This window comes from Petaurus breviceps, unplaced genomic scaffold (genome assembly GCF_028583685.1).
Source record: "Petaurus breviceps papuanus isolate PSGF00001 unplaced genomic scaffold, PetGlider_PUasm1.0 175, whole genome shotgun sequence".
Lineage (NCBI taxonomy): Eukaryota > Metazoa > Chordata > Mammalia > Diprotodontia > Petauridae > Petaurus > Petaurus breviceps.
The window spans coordinates 58,508,359-58,526,648 of NW_027185764.1; the positions used below are offsets into that span (position 1 = coordinate 58,508,359).

The 18,290-nt window shown below is 37.0% G+C and overlaps 1 protein-coding gene across 1 annotated transcript in view; it reads right to left on the reverse strand.

Moving 5' to 3' along the window:
• Nucleotides 1-18,290, reverse strand: part of LOC138158870 (solute carrier organic anion transporter family member 4C1-like) — a 122,636-nt gene that overhangs the window by 50,236 nt on the left and 54,110 nt on the right. Inside the window, exons 3-5 of the mRNA XM_069085172.1 lie at nucleotides 17,444-17,626; nucleotides 15,890-15,986; nucleotides 7,008-7,129 (exon numbers count right to left, since the gene is read on the reverse strand). Coding sequence (XP_068941273.1) covers nucleotides 7,008-7,129; nucleotides 15,890-15,986; nucleotides 17,444-17,626 — 402 coding nt within the window. The remainder of the gene's footprint in view (nucleotides 1-7,007; nucleotides 7,130-15,889; nucleotides 15,987-17,443; nucleotides 17,627-18,290) is intronic.

Sequence of the window (18,290 nt, forward strand, 5' to 3'; positions counted from 1 at the left end):
GAAACGCACGCCGCACTCAGAGCTGCATCCAATCAGAGCTGCAGCGTGCGTTTCACGGGGGGGGGGGGAAACGGTGCATACAGAGGGTACCGTAATGTAGCGTGTAGCGCAGGGGATCACCTTCACTACAGTAGCAATCTCAATGGGGCTTATTTTCGGGGGAGGGCTTATTTTAGAGGAAATCTTACACAGTAAGGGGAGGGCTTATTTTCGGGATAGGTCTTATTATCAGGGAAACACGGTACCCGCTAACAAATGCTTAATTTCTATGAACCAATCAGGTACTTTGGAATAATCCACAAATCCAACCAAATGAGTGGTATTCAAGTGCAGCCCTTTGACTGAATGCAAATTTAGTGAAAGGATTTATTCAGTAAAACTTGGACTCAGTCAAGAGGCTGCACCCAAGGACCTATGTTCAACTCTTTGAGACCCCATTTGGGATTTTGTCAGCAAAGATACTGGAATGGTATGCCATTTCTTTCTCCAACTCATTTTAAAGGAGAGGAAACTGAGGCAAACAGGATTAAATGACTTGCCCAGGGTCACACAGCTAAGTATTTAAGGATGGAGTTGAACTCAAGAAGTTGAACTCAACTCAATCTTCCTGACTCCAGGGCAGGCACACTATCCACTGTACCATCTAGCTATTCTAATGTGTCATCTAAAGACAGTGTTGGAAGTACATACCCATACTTTTGATCTACTAGAAGTTGGTTTTTAGAACTACCAACTATGACACTTTCAGATTATATAAGTATCTGAGCAAAGAGTCATAAATCTAAAGCTGAAAGGGTTACAAGTCACCTAGCCCAACTCCATTAGTTGAGAGACAAGGAAACTATGTCCCAAAAAGTTTAAGTGATATGCCCAAGATAACACAAGTAGTAAGTTGGAAAGCTATATGAAACCCTCTTCATTCCAACTATGTACACAGTCTTAACCCCTTTTCTTAAAAAGCTTTTTATTCTTTTCAAATATCCCTTCTTCCCTTTTTAATTTCATGTGCAGAAGAATATAGAGTTTCAACAAGTTTACCTTACCTTTTTGAATTCCAACTCTGGATTTGGAAAATAATGGCATTTATAGACCTAGCATGTGTATGTAACTGGTCATTAATGTTTTTGTTACTAATAATGCTGATAAGACAGTTCTAAGGTGATTTAATTGTCATGAAATGGTAGCAGGTAAAAAATAGAACCTTGAGAAAATCACTGATCAAAATGTATTAGTGGATTATATAAAAAATAATAAATTAAATTATATAGATTATGTGGAAAAATAAGCTTTATTTAAAGTGATATACCTATCAGTTACTCAAGGTTTGGAACCTCACAGAAGCACAGATAATGGTTTCTATTTCATGGTATTACCAAATGATAAAAGAAACAACACTATGATTTTGGCACCTTGCATTTACTTATCTATGTTCATAGTGTATTGGAACAAGGAAAGGGACAGTTCCATTTTTGTCTTTGTGTCTTCACTGGCTTAGCACCATACTTGTATATGTCCTTGTATATCTACTTCAACAGTTTGATGGATCTGTGATTATCAGAAACTGTGATTTTAATTCTTCAAAAATCAAGGTGAAATATAAGAATAATAATAACTCCTTTCATTTTTGAAAACACTTTATTCACAATAGCTTTGTTAGGAAAGCAAATTTGGGGGGGGGGGGGAGGTTCTGGTCATTTTTACTATAGACTAGTAGAATCAACATGGGGAACTTCCAATATTGAAACTTCTAATGTTGCACATTGGGAACTTGTCTGTAACTATATCTATATCTATATTCATCTACAGAGACACATACACATAGAAAGTTATACACAAATGCACATTGTGTATAACCTATGTGTATGTGTTTTTAAATGTATTATGTAGTATGTCTGTATCATGAGTATATATAATCCCTCCCTCAATGCACATCACAATGCATTCATAACTGTCTACCTAGGTAACTCTTGTCCATATCCACCCATAAATCTTATATGGAGATGATAAACTTATTGGGGGGAGGAGGAGGACATTCACCCAATGTACTGAAAGCCTTCCTTGAGATTTAGTGACATAGTTCTTTGGTTATTCTTTCCCCTTGGCTCATCTCTCCCACTCCCACCTCCAGACCACAAGGGTAGGCATTTTCCTGACCTCCTCCCTTATAGTCCATTTCCTAGGCAATTACTAATTATAAAGAGTAGAAACCAACTGAAAATCTCCCTAGTAATTTAATGAATATTCACTGCATTAAATTGAATCTTTGTATATAGTTTTTCTGATTTTCCTTACTTCTCCTTGCATCAGTTCATACAGTATATCCTCCCATGATTCTCTGTGTTCATCATATTTGTTGTTTCATACAATGAAACAATATTCCACTATGATATAGCCAAGCAGAAGCAAAAAGAGACATAGATATGCAGGAACCATCAAAGGACAGAAAAAGCTTCAGTCAAACTCCAGTGAAGAAAGCCAAAGACAGGCTTGAGAAAGAACCAAACTCTGAGAGCAGAGCAAGAGTGCAGCAGGAAGTTGGACTCAAGGGTGGACACAAGGACATCACGAAGAGAGAAAGTCTTTCAGACTCTGAAATAACAGGAATTGTGAGTTATCCTTCTCCAAACATAGATCATTCATGTATGTCTCGCTGTACATAAAATTTGAGGCAACCCTTCCCATGGATACTGTATATAGTTTATGAAAGAAAAGGTTAGTAATAACTATCCTTGGTATGTCAATTAAGTAAATGCCTTTGGTAAGAGCTAATTATTGTTAATAAGAAACACAATGGTGGGGACTCATTAGCTATAGAAGTAGGAGTAGCTACCCAAAGGTTTATCCTTAGGACTCAAATACAATATTCTATTCACAAATGTTTTTCCAAGTATATCATTGGAATTGCAATTAAGCTGCTTTGTTTTCAGAACGTAACATCTGATTCCTTCTGAGATTTCTCATGGCTACAGAATAGTTGTGTGCCATTCAAATGATCTTTTCTTTATTTTTAAGTCTTAACTTGTGGCATCTGCAAAATGTGCTGCTAGTTATCAGAAGGGTTAAATTTAATCAGAATGTATCTTGGAATTTGAAGATGGGAATTTTCTTTTTCGGGAGATGATTTATGGATTCTGGACAATGATGTATTATTATCTGCATTGAAAAACTCTTGTACTATTTCTGACATTATTTTTTTAATTAACATGTTCTAAATGGTAGCTGCCCAAAATGTCTTCAAGATCAGTGATTTTTCTTTTATAGGGTTCACGTGCTCTTACAATTTTATTGCCTTTTATTTCTCCTGCCAGGTGCTCTCCATTTCAGTATATTTGTGTCCCATATCTGTTGATCTCTCACTTCTTTTTTTTTTTTTTTTTTAAGCAATTGGGGTTAAGTAACTTGCTCAAGGTTACACGGCCAGGTGTTTCTGGGTGGGTGCTAAGTGTCTGAGCCCGGGATTCGATCTCCAGGTCTTCTCAACACTGGAGCCGGTGCTCTTACTCGCTGTGCTACCTGGCCACCCCGATCTCTCACTTCTTTAGATTGATTCTCCATTGGGCATTGATTTTTTTTACAATCCATTGAATTCTTTTTGTTTCCAAAAAATTCTACATTGAGATGAAAATTCTGTGACTTATTTGTTTCTGATTCTTCTCTTATAGAATTCATTTTGCTTTTGAGTCACTGTAAAGTTTCCTCTTCTTATTCCAAGATCTCTTTGGAGTTCAGGGGATACTGTATTTTATCAGTCTTTGATTCACTTTCTTCTTCTTAATAACTGATAAAGAAACTTTTTACTGAGAAATTATTCATCATTTTTTCTGGTTTTAGTATCCTCCATAGTGATTTCTCTGCTTATGTTCTGGGGTTTTTATTAATATTTTTCTCTTAATGTTTTTAGAATTTTGGCCTTTTAAAAAGTTCCTCTCTCATTTTCTGGTCCCACCTTTTTTTATAGGTGGGCACATCTGCAAGGCTATGTTTAAAAGCTGCCTCAGCCTTCTTACAATGGAAAACACACAGTTCACAAGCCTACGTCCCTGCCCTGATGATCCTCAGCAGGGACAGCCCTGGCCTCATCTGGATTCCAACCTACCTTTCTTCAGCACTGGCACAGCAGCCTATGTTGGTACTCAACCCTAATTTCTCCTTCTGCTCTTCTCTTCCTCTTGAACTGACTGAAACAGAATTTGCCCCCCTGAAGAGGGCTAAGGGAAGAGCATCTGAAAATCTGAGTAGTACCTAACTTATAACTGGGCTCTATATGAAAGGCAGCACATTTTAATCCCTTACCACATCACTTAAGCTTCATGTGCCTAGGAAAAATCAGTGTTCAAGCTTATTGATGGATGGGGGTATAAAAGGAAGGTCTATTCTGGCAGAATGTCTACAGCAGCAAGAGATCTCAATATCCTTCACTTCCACTTCTCACCTACTTGTAAGTTATCTGGTTCCTCTGCCTCTGGCAAATAGAAACTGGTACAGGAGGGGTGCTGAGTGAGTACTTTAAAAAGAAGACTTCTCAGGAGGAGTGGAGCCAAGATGGCAGAGCATAGACTGCAACCAAGCTGAACTCCATCAACATATCCCTCCAAACAACTTTTAAAAAAAACATGGCAAGACATATATGAACTGATGCAAAGAAGTGAGAAGAAAGCTAGATCATTGTGCACTATAACAGCAATGCTGTAATGATGATCAATTGTGAAAAACCTGGCTACTCTGATCAATACAATGATCCAAGACAATTCCAAGGACTCATGATGAAAAAAATGCTATCCACCTTCAGAGAAAAAATCTAATAAACTCCAAATACAAATTGAAGTATAAATTTCTCACTTTATTTCTTGTTTTTGGGATTGGGTCAGTTTTTATTTGTTGTTTTGTTTTGTTTCTTTGGGGGGGGGGGTTGACATGGTAATATGGAAATGTTTTACATGATTTCACATGTATAAATTATATAATTTTGCTTGCATGCTCAGGAGGTAGGGGAAGGATGTGAGGAAGATAATTTGGAATTCAAAATTTTCAAAAGAAAGTTAAAAATAAACATGTTTATTAAAAATAAAAAGGAATTAAGAGTTCTTCAGTGCTGATTCACAAAGGCTTTTACTATGTGACAAGTTTGTCTTCTTCCTACTATTGATTTAACTGTTCTACATTTAGTGCATCATTTTTCTTTTTTCTTTTTCTTTTTTGGTGGAAAGAGACAAAGTGGCTTGGAGAAAGTGATTAATCTATCATTTTGTTGTATGTGTCAACACTGCATTCATATTCACTTCAATTTGTTGAACAGACTTGAGAGGGAGATGGCTAGAGGCACAATTGGAAAAATGAGCTTCAAGGATTTGGTTGGGAAAGGGATTTTGAAATGGTGCCCTTGGATTCACAGACATATAAGAGTTGACCACATCGTGATCCTTGAACTCCAGGGTCACATCTCTACAGAGTGCTGAGAGGAGACCTCTCCTGGGTGAGATTGGTCCCTCTTTCCTGGCTTGAACTGAGACCTTATCTCCCTTTGAGTTCCAAAACTCATTTAAGGAGCGCCTGGGTGGCGCAGTGAATAGAGCACTGGCCCTGAAGTCAGGAGGACCTGAATTCAAATCTGGGCTCAGACACTTAACACTTAATAGCTGTGTGACCTTGGGCAAAGTCACTTAACCCCAAGTGCCCTGCCCTCCCGCCTCCAAAAAGCAAAAAAGAACTCATTTAATCTTATATACTCTGTTATAGTTTAAATTGTGGAAAATGTCTGATTTGTCTTTGCCCTTTTGCATAGATGAAAGGGTTTGCTCACTGATACGTGTGATGGCTTTTTGTGTAAATGTGTAGTGGAGAAAAGATAAACTGGAAAGTGTCAGATAAAGGTTACTAAGCCTCACTTATCAGGGAAGTTGCTTTTGTTCTGAACTCCTAAACTCCTAAATTCCTAATACAGAGATATTTGAGGAGGTAATAGATAGACCAGATACTCCTCCTGGAGAAAGGAGAAATCACCACTGAAGCTGTCTTAGATCCTGTCTGCCCTTTTCCCCCAGCTAAGGAATTGATGGTACAGGCATAATCCTCTTCCCACTTTCCATAAAGGGTGATCAGGTCTCAGATTACATCTTCATGCCACATCTTATTACCCTACCCACCCACCCCCATCACACATGCACACACATAGGATTCCAGGGGTAAATGAAGAGAAATAAATTCACTAATGGAAGTTTGGTATATAAATAGTCATGTTACTTTGCCTTAGGAATGAGACCAAATTTTACAAATAACTGATGTTTCACAACAATGCTTATAAATACTCATACCATGATCTTCATACAAATAGGAAACTAAGTTTCAGCATGGAAGGCAGAATGAATTTTCCAGTGTGGTATAGTGGCTAGTGGGCCAGACTCAAAGCCAGGAAGATCAGGGTTTTAATTCTACCTGTGACACATACTGTGTGACTCTGACAAAGGTACTTTAGTTTTCAATACACCATCAACTTTCTAAGCCTAGAAGTTACGAGAAGGTGCTAATCTATATTGACAGATGGAGTTTCTTCATCCAGGAATTTCTTGTACCAATGAAATTACTGGTCTACTTCTTTTTTTTTTAAGCAATTGGGGTTAAGTAACTTGCTCAAAGTTACATGGCCAGTTATTTCTGGATGTGGTGCTAAGTATCAGAGTCCGGGTTCAATCCCAGGTCATCCAGACTCGGGGGCCAGTGCTCTTACTCACTGAGCCACGTAGACGCCCCTCTACTTCTTATTCTTATGCTTAAATAAATATACTTGCTATAATAATCAGGAAAACTTCCTTCTGTTTTTTCTTTTTTACTTTTTGGAAGGCAATTGGGGTTAAGTGACTTGCCCAAGGTCACACAGCTAGTTTTTGTGTTAAGTATCTGAGGCCGGATTTGAACTCAGGACCTCCTAACTCCAGGGCCAGTGCTCTATTCATTGTGCCTCCTAGCTGCCCCCTTCCTTCAGTTTTAAAGAACCACTTTTGAGCACTTACCTGGCAAATGCTTTGGAAAGTAAGAAAAAGGTATAATCAAAGACCACGACAGGAACCAGGACAAAATAAAGCCAATCCACCATGCACCCAGCCAGCGGGGATCATCTTCATTGATAAAAGCACTTTAATGGGAAAAAAAAATTACTTCTAGTTTCTTACTAGAAACATACTTAGTATAATTAACAGTTTTATCATATTTTACAGTTTAAATTACTATAATAAAATTGTTCATAAAGAGAAAAAGCTAAAACTATTGCATTTTTAATGACTCATTTTATATGATGTTCCAAAAATATTTAAAGAGTACAAGCTCTAAATATTGGCATCTTGGTGGCAGAATTATATAAAAGTAAAATATCACAAGGCAGCTATCATATTGACCTCAAAGTAGGCTGAATTTTCCCCCAATAGGGCCTGCAAAAAAAGAAAACCACATCTTATTAAAGGTTCATCAACAGTATTATGACTACTCAAATTCAGACTGTGTTCATTTAGAAGGGATCTCAGCAGTTATGCAGCACAACCCATATGTGAAGGTTGGGATCTCTGTTACAGTACATGCAACAAGCGGTCACTCAAGCTCTGCTTGAATACCTCCACAAAAGAGGAAGCCACTACTTCTAAAGGCAGCCCATTCCATTTCTGGACATTACTAATTATCAGCAAATTTCTTCAGATATCTGATATAAATTTTACTTTTTGCAAATTCTATTCCTTGCTCCTGGTTCTTCCCTTTAATGCCAAACAGAATAAATCTAGTCCCTGCTCCTCATCTAAATCTTCAAATATGAGAAGATAGCTATCATATCCCCATTGTCTTTTCTTCACCAGGCTAAACATACCCATTTCTTTTAATCATTCCTCATCTGACATGGAATCAAGGCCCTTCACTATCCTGATTTCCCTCCTTTGAACACTCTCCAGCTTATCAAAGTGCTTCTTAAACCATGGCATCCAGAGCCAAACACAAGATGACACATGAGGGCAAAGTGAAGTAGGACTAACACATACATATATATATATATGTACACACACAGACACACAGACACACACACACACACACACACACACACACACACACATCTCTATTCCTGGAAACTGTGCCGTTCTTAATACAGCTCAAGGTCACATTTGATTTTGATGATCATGCTATGCTACTCACTCTTTTGTAACAATAACTGCTGTCTAACTATGCCTCCTGTCACACTCATGAAATAGATTTTTGTACCCAAATGTCAGACTTTACATTTATCCCTAAAGAATTGCATTTTATTAGATTAAGCCCAATGCTGTAGCCTAATGAAAAGACAAAAAAAATTTTTGGTAGGGGGTAGTCCCCTAACTATTATCTATCTATGTACCTATCTATCTAATCTATCAATCTATCATCTATCTACCTATCTATGTTATCTATCCTTCCCAGTCTTGGGTGACATACAAATTTGATAAACATGCCTTCTATGCTTTTTTCTAAATCTTTCAGGGGGAAAAAAAATGCATCTATGTATATGATGAATTCATTGTTCCTCAGTCTTACACAGTCTTCTCTTACTTTTGCAGTTTGCAATGTTGGTAGTGTGGTAGAAAGTAGGATAGAGAAATTAAGAATGACACAGGTTTTAGACTGAATCACTTAGTAATTTATACTCCAGTACTCTAAAGGTAAGACCCCTGTCTAATGACCAAATTAGACATGTTACAAGAGGAACTATATTAATATTGGTGTTTTTGCTATAAAGACAAAAAAATAGAAGCAAAATGCAGTTAATTTTCTCATATTCCTAAGGAAACAAGTATTATCACTGTAAGGGACAGCTACTCAACTCCTTCACCTTATGACAAACATAAACACGACTTATTAGGGAGAAAGGAAAGTCTAACAAGATTAAGAAAGGGAAAGGGAAATGAAAAAGTTGAAAGGGAAAGATTTTTGATAAAATAATTATTGGTATGAAGAAAGCCATTTCACCATCTTATTTCAATTATGTGATAACTCTGTGATCTGATCTATCTAGGTATTCCTTCTAATGGTCCAAAACATAACTTACCTATACTTTCTCTTTTTATGTGACATCTCCGTGTGTTCCTATAAATGCTTCACTCATAAAAGAGGCTTCTTGGCATTAAATTAATGCCAGTGGAATATATGAGCTATCCATCACTTATTTCTAACTTGCTAAATTACCTGCTCTCTTCTTTTCTCATAATACATCTCTCAGATGATATCTTTTTAACAGACTGTCCTACAACTTCATTGATATTAAATGTGATCCTGCTAACCCCAAGCAATGTACCACTCCATAGTCTTTTGGGTTACCTATAACTTTAAACCTTTGAGGACTGCATTTTATCACTCACAGCTACAGAAAAACACCAAAAAATACTTATGTAAAATTATGGGCCGTACTTTCAGAAAAAAAAAACTTGGAGTTATAAAAAACTATGTAATTTTACATAGATCCAAACTGCTCCTTCATTCTTAATTCTGGACCAAGGTGATTGCCCACCTACTGTGTCTGCCTAAGATTACATAGACAGACAGACATGGAAAGATAGACTAAATAGCTCTATGTGTCATCAATCTAAATTCATATAGCTCAGTTTAGTTCAAAATAATGAGATTTATTAACCTACAGCAAGGCATTGTGCTAGGCACTTGGATGAAAAAAAATACAAACAAAATTGTTCCATCTCTCAAAGGAGTTTCATTCTAATGTAGAAATACAACATATATACAGATCAGAAAATACAAAGAATAAACACAGAAAAAGTAATCTCAAGACAAAGATGACAATGAAAAAATTGGAAGGATTTAGAGAGGCCTCATATAAGAGCTATGCTTCTAAAGAAACTAGATGGAAGTGAGAAGTTTCATTCCAGACATAGGGAAATACCTATACAAAGGCAAGGAAGCCAGAGTGAACAGCCAACAGACCAGTTTGACTTCATGAGTGTGAGAAAGGAATATAAAATAAGCCTAAAAAGATAGATGAGAATCAAAGTATAATAGACTGAGATTGTTATATTTTATCTTTGAAGCAAAAAGAAGACATGAAGACTTTGGAGGATTAAGATGATGTAGTCAGATCTGTAATAGTGGAAAATACGGGAGTTTGAAGGGGGATAGGTTTGGGAACAAATATAATGAGCTCTCTTTTGGAGATGTTGAGTTGGAGGTGCCCATGAAGTAGTTGTTAATGCAGGGTGGGATGAGAAATTAAGACTTTATTATAGATATGGGTTTCTGCTTTATTAAGCCCTTGGGGGCTTATGAGATTGTCAAGGGAATGTAGAGAGATAAGAGGAAAAAGTCCAGGACAGATTCTTGCTGATGTTGTAGTGGCAACCACACTAGCATACACAGGATGGCTGCTAGCACACGTTCTTAGATCTGCTTTACTAGGAAAGATAGCTGTTTAAGGGGTCAACAATCTTTTTTAATTATATTCTCTAGTTCAGGGGAAACATCAGCACCCTGAATTTCAGAGAAAATACAAGCAGAGAAATAAAAACCAACAGACAGGGCTCTGACTGCCTGAATCAACTATACACTTTACATATATCCCTGGACTGAGAAAACCTTTACATCTGAGCAACTGGGGAGCTCTGAACATAAGCCACTCAGAATCTGCACTCGGGAATCACAAGATCCTTCACATAAGCTGGCCTCCAAAGCAAAATACCAACTCAGAGTGTGTGTGTGTGTGTGTGTGTGTGTGTGTGTGTATATATACTTCTCAGACCTAGAAGGCATCACAACCCTCCTGATTTAGTACCTAATTCAAAATTAGCAAAAGGTGTGAAAGCTTTCTTCTAAGCAAGCTTCTTCTAAGCTAACTTCCCTTAATGGGCTCCACAGGAGGCCAATTAATGGGTAGGGCAGGTCTTAAATCCCATTAACATTACAGACAGTGGGTAAGAGAAGAATATTGATCCAAAAAGGGAGGCTGCAAAGTACTGGGAAAACTAGTAGAAAAAGAAAGCAGTGTCAAGGAAGCCAAGAGAGTATCCAGTACAAAGGGGAGGGTAAATGATAAAGTCAATGTCTGCGCAGAGATCAAGTAGAATGTTAATGTTAAAATCTGGAAATATGATGAGATCAGCATACAATGAATGAAGCTTAATCAGCATACAATTATACAGCTGATGGAGCTCTGAATGAGTCCAACTATTCCAGAAAACAACTTTAATCCAGTGGCACCACTACTTAGCATATAACTGAAGTCAAAGATAGAGGGAAAAGTCATATGTGCACAAAAGAATTTAGAGCAATACTTTTTGGGGTAGCAAAAGACTGGAAACAAATTGGATACCTATTGTGTGGACATAACTAATACTAATGCAACATAAGAAATCACAAGTAGGAAGAATTTAGGGAAGCTAAGTAACGTAAGCAGAACCAGAACAATTTACATAGTGACCAAAATAATGTAATGGAAACATTAAAAATGCTCACAGTTCTCCATCAGTGCAGTGACCAAATGTGACTTAAAACTTCTGATGATAAAGCATACCTCCTTTCTCTCATCAGACATTGCCAATGAATATTTGTTTTTTCATTAGGTGTACTTCTTTGTTACAAGAGAAGGTTCTATGGAGAAGGGGAGTCACTGAGAAGTAAAAGTGATTTCTTTTTAAAGCATCAATAATTTTTTTAACTGAAGAACTATAGATTGCCATTGTAATGGATCACGTGAAGGTTCTGTTTTTTTTAAAGGTGGAGGAGATCTGGGGATATTCCTGATAGGAACAGAAGATAATGCCACAAGAAACTAAAGATGAAAGAGAGAGAAGAAATAATCAAGTTCCCAGAAGAGATGGAAAGGAAGGAGGGGAAGGAATTAAAGGAGCAACTTTAGCTTGATGAAGTTCAACTTCATCAAAGACTCACTTAATAGAGGAGGAAATGGAGGATCCTAAGGTGGGATTTTAAGGAATGAAGCAGGGAAGAAGAGGGAGTTCACAAAAATGGCAAAATGATAATTGAAGTTTTCTCGAGTTGGATAAGGTAGTATCTAAAGAAAGAAGTTTGGAATAACTATTTCAAGAATTTAATATAAAGTCAATCAGGAAATAATAAAAGAATCATTATATAGCAATATATAGGGTCAAATTAAGATTTATACTGAACACAGAACAATTATGTAACTTTCTCCATGAGCATTCAATAGAAAATGAACAGTAGTGTCTAACAAGGTGACATGGTCTTTAACAAGGGATTCAAGAGAAGTTGATGGTGTATGAAATTACCAGTCAACCAGAGAGTCAGGGCTGTGAAGGTGATAAACTGAGAGAACAGGGAAGCATGGAAGAACATGGAAATCACGGTGAGGATAAAGAATAAGTTCTGGAGAAGTGAGATCAAAGAGAATAAAAGAACAGAAAGTTAAGTTTAGAGGAGAGGAAATTCAGAATTCTTAAATATAGAGATAAAAGTTGTAGGTGATGATTAGATCTCTGTGATTGGCTGAAGGCAGAATGAAGATAAAGATCATGGGAGCTAAGGATGATGATGAACTTGGAGGTCAGAGTGTTTGAGGGGACACTGGCATGTACATTAAGTCATAAAGCATAAGAACAGATAGAACTGGACAGGAAAACTGAGCCTACCTTTATAGAGGACAGAAACTGGATTCACTCAATTTTGCATCTCCAACCCTGCCTCCTTTCAATTCCCAGGAAAAAGATGCCCCTCCCAGGATAAGCTCATCACTTCTAAACTCACCATTAAGTTGCTAACTCAAGCCTTGATTGACTCTACTTCCCTCAGCCTCTTCTGCCTCCAGTTAGGAGGGAAAGGTACCAAACTTCTCCCAATGCCTTTCTTTAAAGAGAGAAGAAACTACACTCAGATCATTCCACTTGGCATCTGCTACCCTGAATGCTTTCAATTCCATGGAAAAGAATGTCCCTGCTCTCCCATCTTCCTCTCCCCTTTCCTGCTTCTTTTTGTGTGTTGTCTTTCCCTTTAGATTGTAACCTCCCTAATGGCAAGGACTAGCTTTACTTTTTATGAATTGTATCCCCATCACTTAACACAGTACCTGACCCACGGTATTGGGTTAGATTGGATTAGATTAGGATTAATTACAAATTAAGGGTTAGTTGGACATAAAGGATCCAGTTTTCCAAGAGATCTAGGTTTCTATTAGTATAAGAAGATGGAGATGTTGTAAAGTGAAGAATGAAAAAAAATCTATTAAGAATAGAATGGGTTCAATAGAAGGGGAGGACAGAGAAAACTATGTATGCACTGTGGAAGCCCTAGAGTTGAAATGGGTAGGAATGAAAGTTGGAAGAGAATGAGAGGGGGGAAAAAGGATCTTCCCTTTAGCTGCATTGCTTCCGAATCATGAGGATAAGGAGAAAAGGAACAGAGATATCATTTACCATTGAATAAGAACCAGTTGATCAGGGTCCCTCCCTTGTGTAAGACCTGGACCTCACAGCCTCTGCCTCCCAGAGATCTAGGATCCCCCACTCCCACCCCTCTCACCCCTAGAATATGCTGTGAAAAGATGTAGCCCCTCAGTTCCTTGATATGAGTCTCTAAAAGCTAATCCTCATCCTTCCACCACCAATTCTCCCCAGTGCCTCCCCATCACCATCCCAAAATGGAGACTCAGTTTCTGTGATTGCAAAGAGTATCCTTTGAAACAATCTGTCTATTACCCTGGGCAAGGGCAAGAGAGGCTGAGGTCTCCGGTACTCCTCTTCCCTTCATAGGATTGCTGCTGCCTCCTAGCAACTGGAGATTATCATAGCCTGGAAAATTCTTCACATACTAGGTTTTTCTCTCATAGATAGTTCAGCTATTTTTTTTCCCAGTAATTATGTATCCTATTTAGAAAGCTTTGAAAGATTCAGAGACTTAGTGCAATCAGCACAATGTCATTAGCAAATAGGTTCATCTGGAGAATCTCAGCATCTCTAAGTAATTCTGCTTCAATTAATCAACTCAGCTGGACTTCTTCCATGAGAGAAGCAAATAGTGCTGGTAGTTATATGGCTGTTTCCCTGGCATATATCTCATATGATATTAAAACAGGGAATTGTCAAAGTTATCTTTTCTGTTACATCTTTCAAAGAATCTTGTGCAATTTTGACATGTTTCCTTTGACAAAGGAAAAACTTTTTGGTTTCAGTTCACTGATTCAAATGCTTTTCTATAGTAAATAAACAATAGGCATAGTGAAATCTTGTATTCTCTATACCTCTCAGTCAATTGACTAGCATGACATGGTTTATTGGTTGTTTGAAGGCCTTACAAGAGGTGGGAGAAGATTAGAAGTTTGAACTCATATGACAAAAACAGCAAGAAGCAATGGAGGAATTAGAAGTTTAAAGAAAGCTGGGCACAAGAGCCAATTAAGTCAGATCATCTCAAGAACAGTCAAGGATGAAAAAAAGGAGAGCAGACACAGTGGGGAAAAAAAGACCTATTTAGGTTTCCATAACAACCCTTTTTCTCCATTGATGGCAATGGAGCCAATACCTTTAGATTCTAAGATTAATTTCCAGTGTACTGCATAAGGAAATAGAAAAGGCACCAATGAAAATAAGGATGTATAGCACAACCAGATCAGAATAAATATACATACAGTTGGTTTGTTATTATTGCTAACACAATTTTGAGGGCACAAAAGCATTAGACTTGATTGACTATATTTAAAAGAGAGGAATATGCTAAATTGTGGAGGGTAGGGTAGTATTTTTACTGAGAAAATGTCATCAAAATGACTACTTTTTAATCTCTCCAAATAGGGCTGATCTACACATGTACAGTGAGAATCCCTGGTGAAAATTAAAAAGAAATAGGAAAGTTTTTGGAAACTATATTCTATGGCAAGTCACACCCTTCTAGTTATGCGAACTGACTAAGGTAAGGAGTAGAAGCCTAGCCATGTCCTTCCTGTGCCCAAGAACCTACTCTAGCTCAATATTACCTCTAGAATAAAATATAAACTCATCAATTTAGAGTTAAAGTCTAAATTTCTAGATTATTTCACATGACTCTCCATCAATTCTCCATTCCAACCTAACTGGCCTGCTTGACATTCCTTGACAGTCTGTATTCCATTTCCTTCCTTTACTATACCTTTGCATAGGCTGTCCTACATGCCTGGAATGCACTGTATCCTTACTTCTACCTCTTGGAATCCTTAGCATCCTTTCCGACTCAACTCAATGTGTCATCTCCTATGGGAAGCCTTTCCTGTTGCCCCTGGTGGTTATTCGCCCCTGCCAAATTATATTGTAGTTGTTTATGTTTGAATACTGCATTCTTGTATTCCCAGAGTAGGATGTAAGCCCTTTGAAGGCAAACACAGAATTTACTAGAAGTTGGAACATGGGTTGGAATGCATTTGAGGAACCGGGCAGTTTTCAACAACTACAAGCTTCTGCTTGAAACTAAAGTTCACCATTTTAAAATCAATATTATTTTTGTAATTGTTATATTCCATATAACAATCTCTGAAGAATCAAAACTGTAGGTCATATAAAGGGATATGGAGAGGCACTTGATGAATGTAAATATGCCTCAAGGTATTATCAAGGACAAATTTTGTACAAGAATGGCACAAAATCAAAGAGCTGTATTATAGGAAAAGTGGGTGGACTAGTCATGCAATGAGAACAAAGTTGAACAGATGGGCACACTGTACTAGAGTCCACCTAATGATGAGAAACCTGGACAAATGCCCTTAGCATGCTGAGAGGATGTTTTGTGGAAAGAACACTCGGGGGACAGAAGACATGGATAATAGTCCCACAAGAAAAGAATACGTGACCAGTTATACTGAGAACGTGTAAAGTTTATGCTATCAAAACTTATGAAAAAGGAAAACATTTTTTAAAAGTTGAAAAATACGTTGGCTTGCCTTTTCCCCCTATCAGCATCTATATAAATTTTTAGCAGCTGTCCTCCCAACACATATCCAACAGCAGGGCCTAGAACTGACATAGAAAATCCAATTCCTATAAGAAAAGAAAAAAGAGAACATGAAAACATGCCTAACTTTTTTCAAAATGCATAATAATATGAAGAATATTTTATGGTACAAGTCTGAAATTGCATAGGGATCACACTCACAACAAAAAAATAGGCTAATTTTTACTTTCTGTTTCATACACAACACTTTCAAAATCAACCTATGGGAATGGCATTTATTAAAACATTTGTTTAAGAAACAAGCTGTCCAGGCAGCTAGGTGGAGCAGTGAATAGAGCACTGGCCCTGGAGTCAGGAGGACCTAAATTCAAATCTGGCCTCAGACACTTAACACTTTCTAGCCATGTGACCTTGGGCAAGTCACTTAACCCCAATTGCCCTGCCCTCCCCCCTCCAAAAAGCAAAAAAAAAAAAAAAGCAAACTGTAACTCAAAATCTTATGGAAATGAATGTTGAAAACCAAAACTAAATTTTAAAATTAATTTAAATTTTTTAAAAAGTAAAAAAAAAAAGAATCAAGCTGTTAAGCTGTAGATATAAGGCCAAAATAGCTACATGTATGTGATACTCATGATTTAAAGGATTTAGCACTACCTTTGCATCTGCCCATAAATCTACTTTCTCTGTGTTCAGCTATATCTGAAGAGAACAGTATTCTATGAAAGATCCTTTCACTATTCTTTATATCTGTATCAATCTATTTAAATCTACATTTATATCTATGTTGATAGATCTATATTTATATACATAGTCAGAGGTATTGGTAGAGATAAAGAGATCAATACAGATAAATCAGGTTTCTGTTTGCAGAGCCTAGAAATATGGTTCAGATAAAAGACTCAGTAGAGTGTTTCCCCTAAAATGGTTGGAGATAAGCTAGAATGTCCAATAGTCCTGCACCAACAACCCAGGGAAGAAAATTAGAGATAGAATTGGAGAAGCAGAGATACGAAAAGAGAAGACAGAGTTAAGTGCTACCAGGCTCTTCCTTCCTGCTAGCTTCACCAGTGTTAACCTTAAATATAGCCTTCTATCTGCCCAGCTAAGGCCAAAATATATTCTCATTAGAGAGGTCCTGGCTAACAGCAGTAGCTGCCATTTCAAAACAAACAAAAATGCTTAAGGGTATTTGGGAAATTGGAATACGTGAAAGAAAATACAGTATATAAAAAGGGATGTTATGATATTCTTAAACTCTCAGGTACCTTCCATCATTATCAATGATGTCCATCATCTTCTAATGTAACTCGAATTCAACAGATTTTATATTAACTAAATAGCTCTTAGGAAATATCTTTTTTATGTTATGAAAATTCATAGATTGCAAATAAATTATGAACAGTTATGAAAATTTAGTTTAATGGGAAAAATCTGCCTGAAATACTATTAACCTTTTTCACTAATACTTATATATTTGCTTTGTCTACAATGCAAATCAAATAAAAAGCCATAATGGGTTGATTATATTAGAACACAAATTCACCTATATAGAGAGATGACTTATGTGTAGGAACACTGTCATCAATAAAGGCTGTTCCTAGCGTGTAAAGAGGGGTTCCTCCTACTCCCAACAACAGCTGCCCCAAGATGAACACATATAGGTAGTTAGAAAGCTTGGAGGTGGCATCCCTGCAACTGCTAATGTTTCCCGTCGCTGGGCAAGTATCTGGAAAAAAAAGGAAAGGAAAAGAAATTATGTTTTGCAGAAACTTAACACAAGGTATTCATTTAAAATATATCTTTCTCGGGAATTTTTAAAAGTCTTTAATTATTTTCCCTACTGAAATTAAATTTGGCTGTATTCAACCACAAGTTGAAAAGCATCATGATTGAAAGAACCCTGGTTTTAGTGTTAGGAAAAACATAATCAAAACTAGTCATCAATTTTCTCTAGTTGCATGTGAAAGACAGATAATATCTCTGAACCTTAGTTTGTACATCTGCAAAATGGGGTGATGATACCTGAAGTATTATTACCTAGGAGGTCAGATGTGTGGATCAAATAAGACAGCATATGTATAATACTTTGTAAACCTTAAAACACTACCTATACACAGACACACACACTATCTATCTATCTATCCATCTATCTATCTATCTATCTATCTATCTATCTAGAGAGAGACAGAGAGAGAGCTTATTTTAATCTAAACATAAAACTGCAATAAGATTTTTGGGACACTCTAAATGTCAGCTGCCATCATAAGTATATTTAGGAATGCTTTTTCTTGAAAGAAAATCCAACAATTATTTTGCCATGAAATTTCTAAAATACAGAATGAAATTGAAGTATTTTAATTGAAAAGTAAGATGGCGGGGCGGCTAGGTGT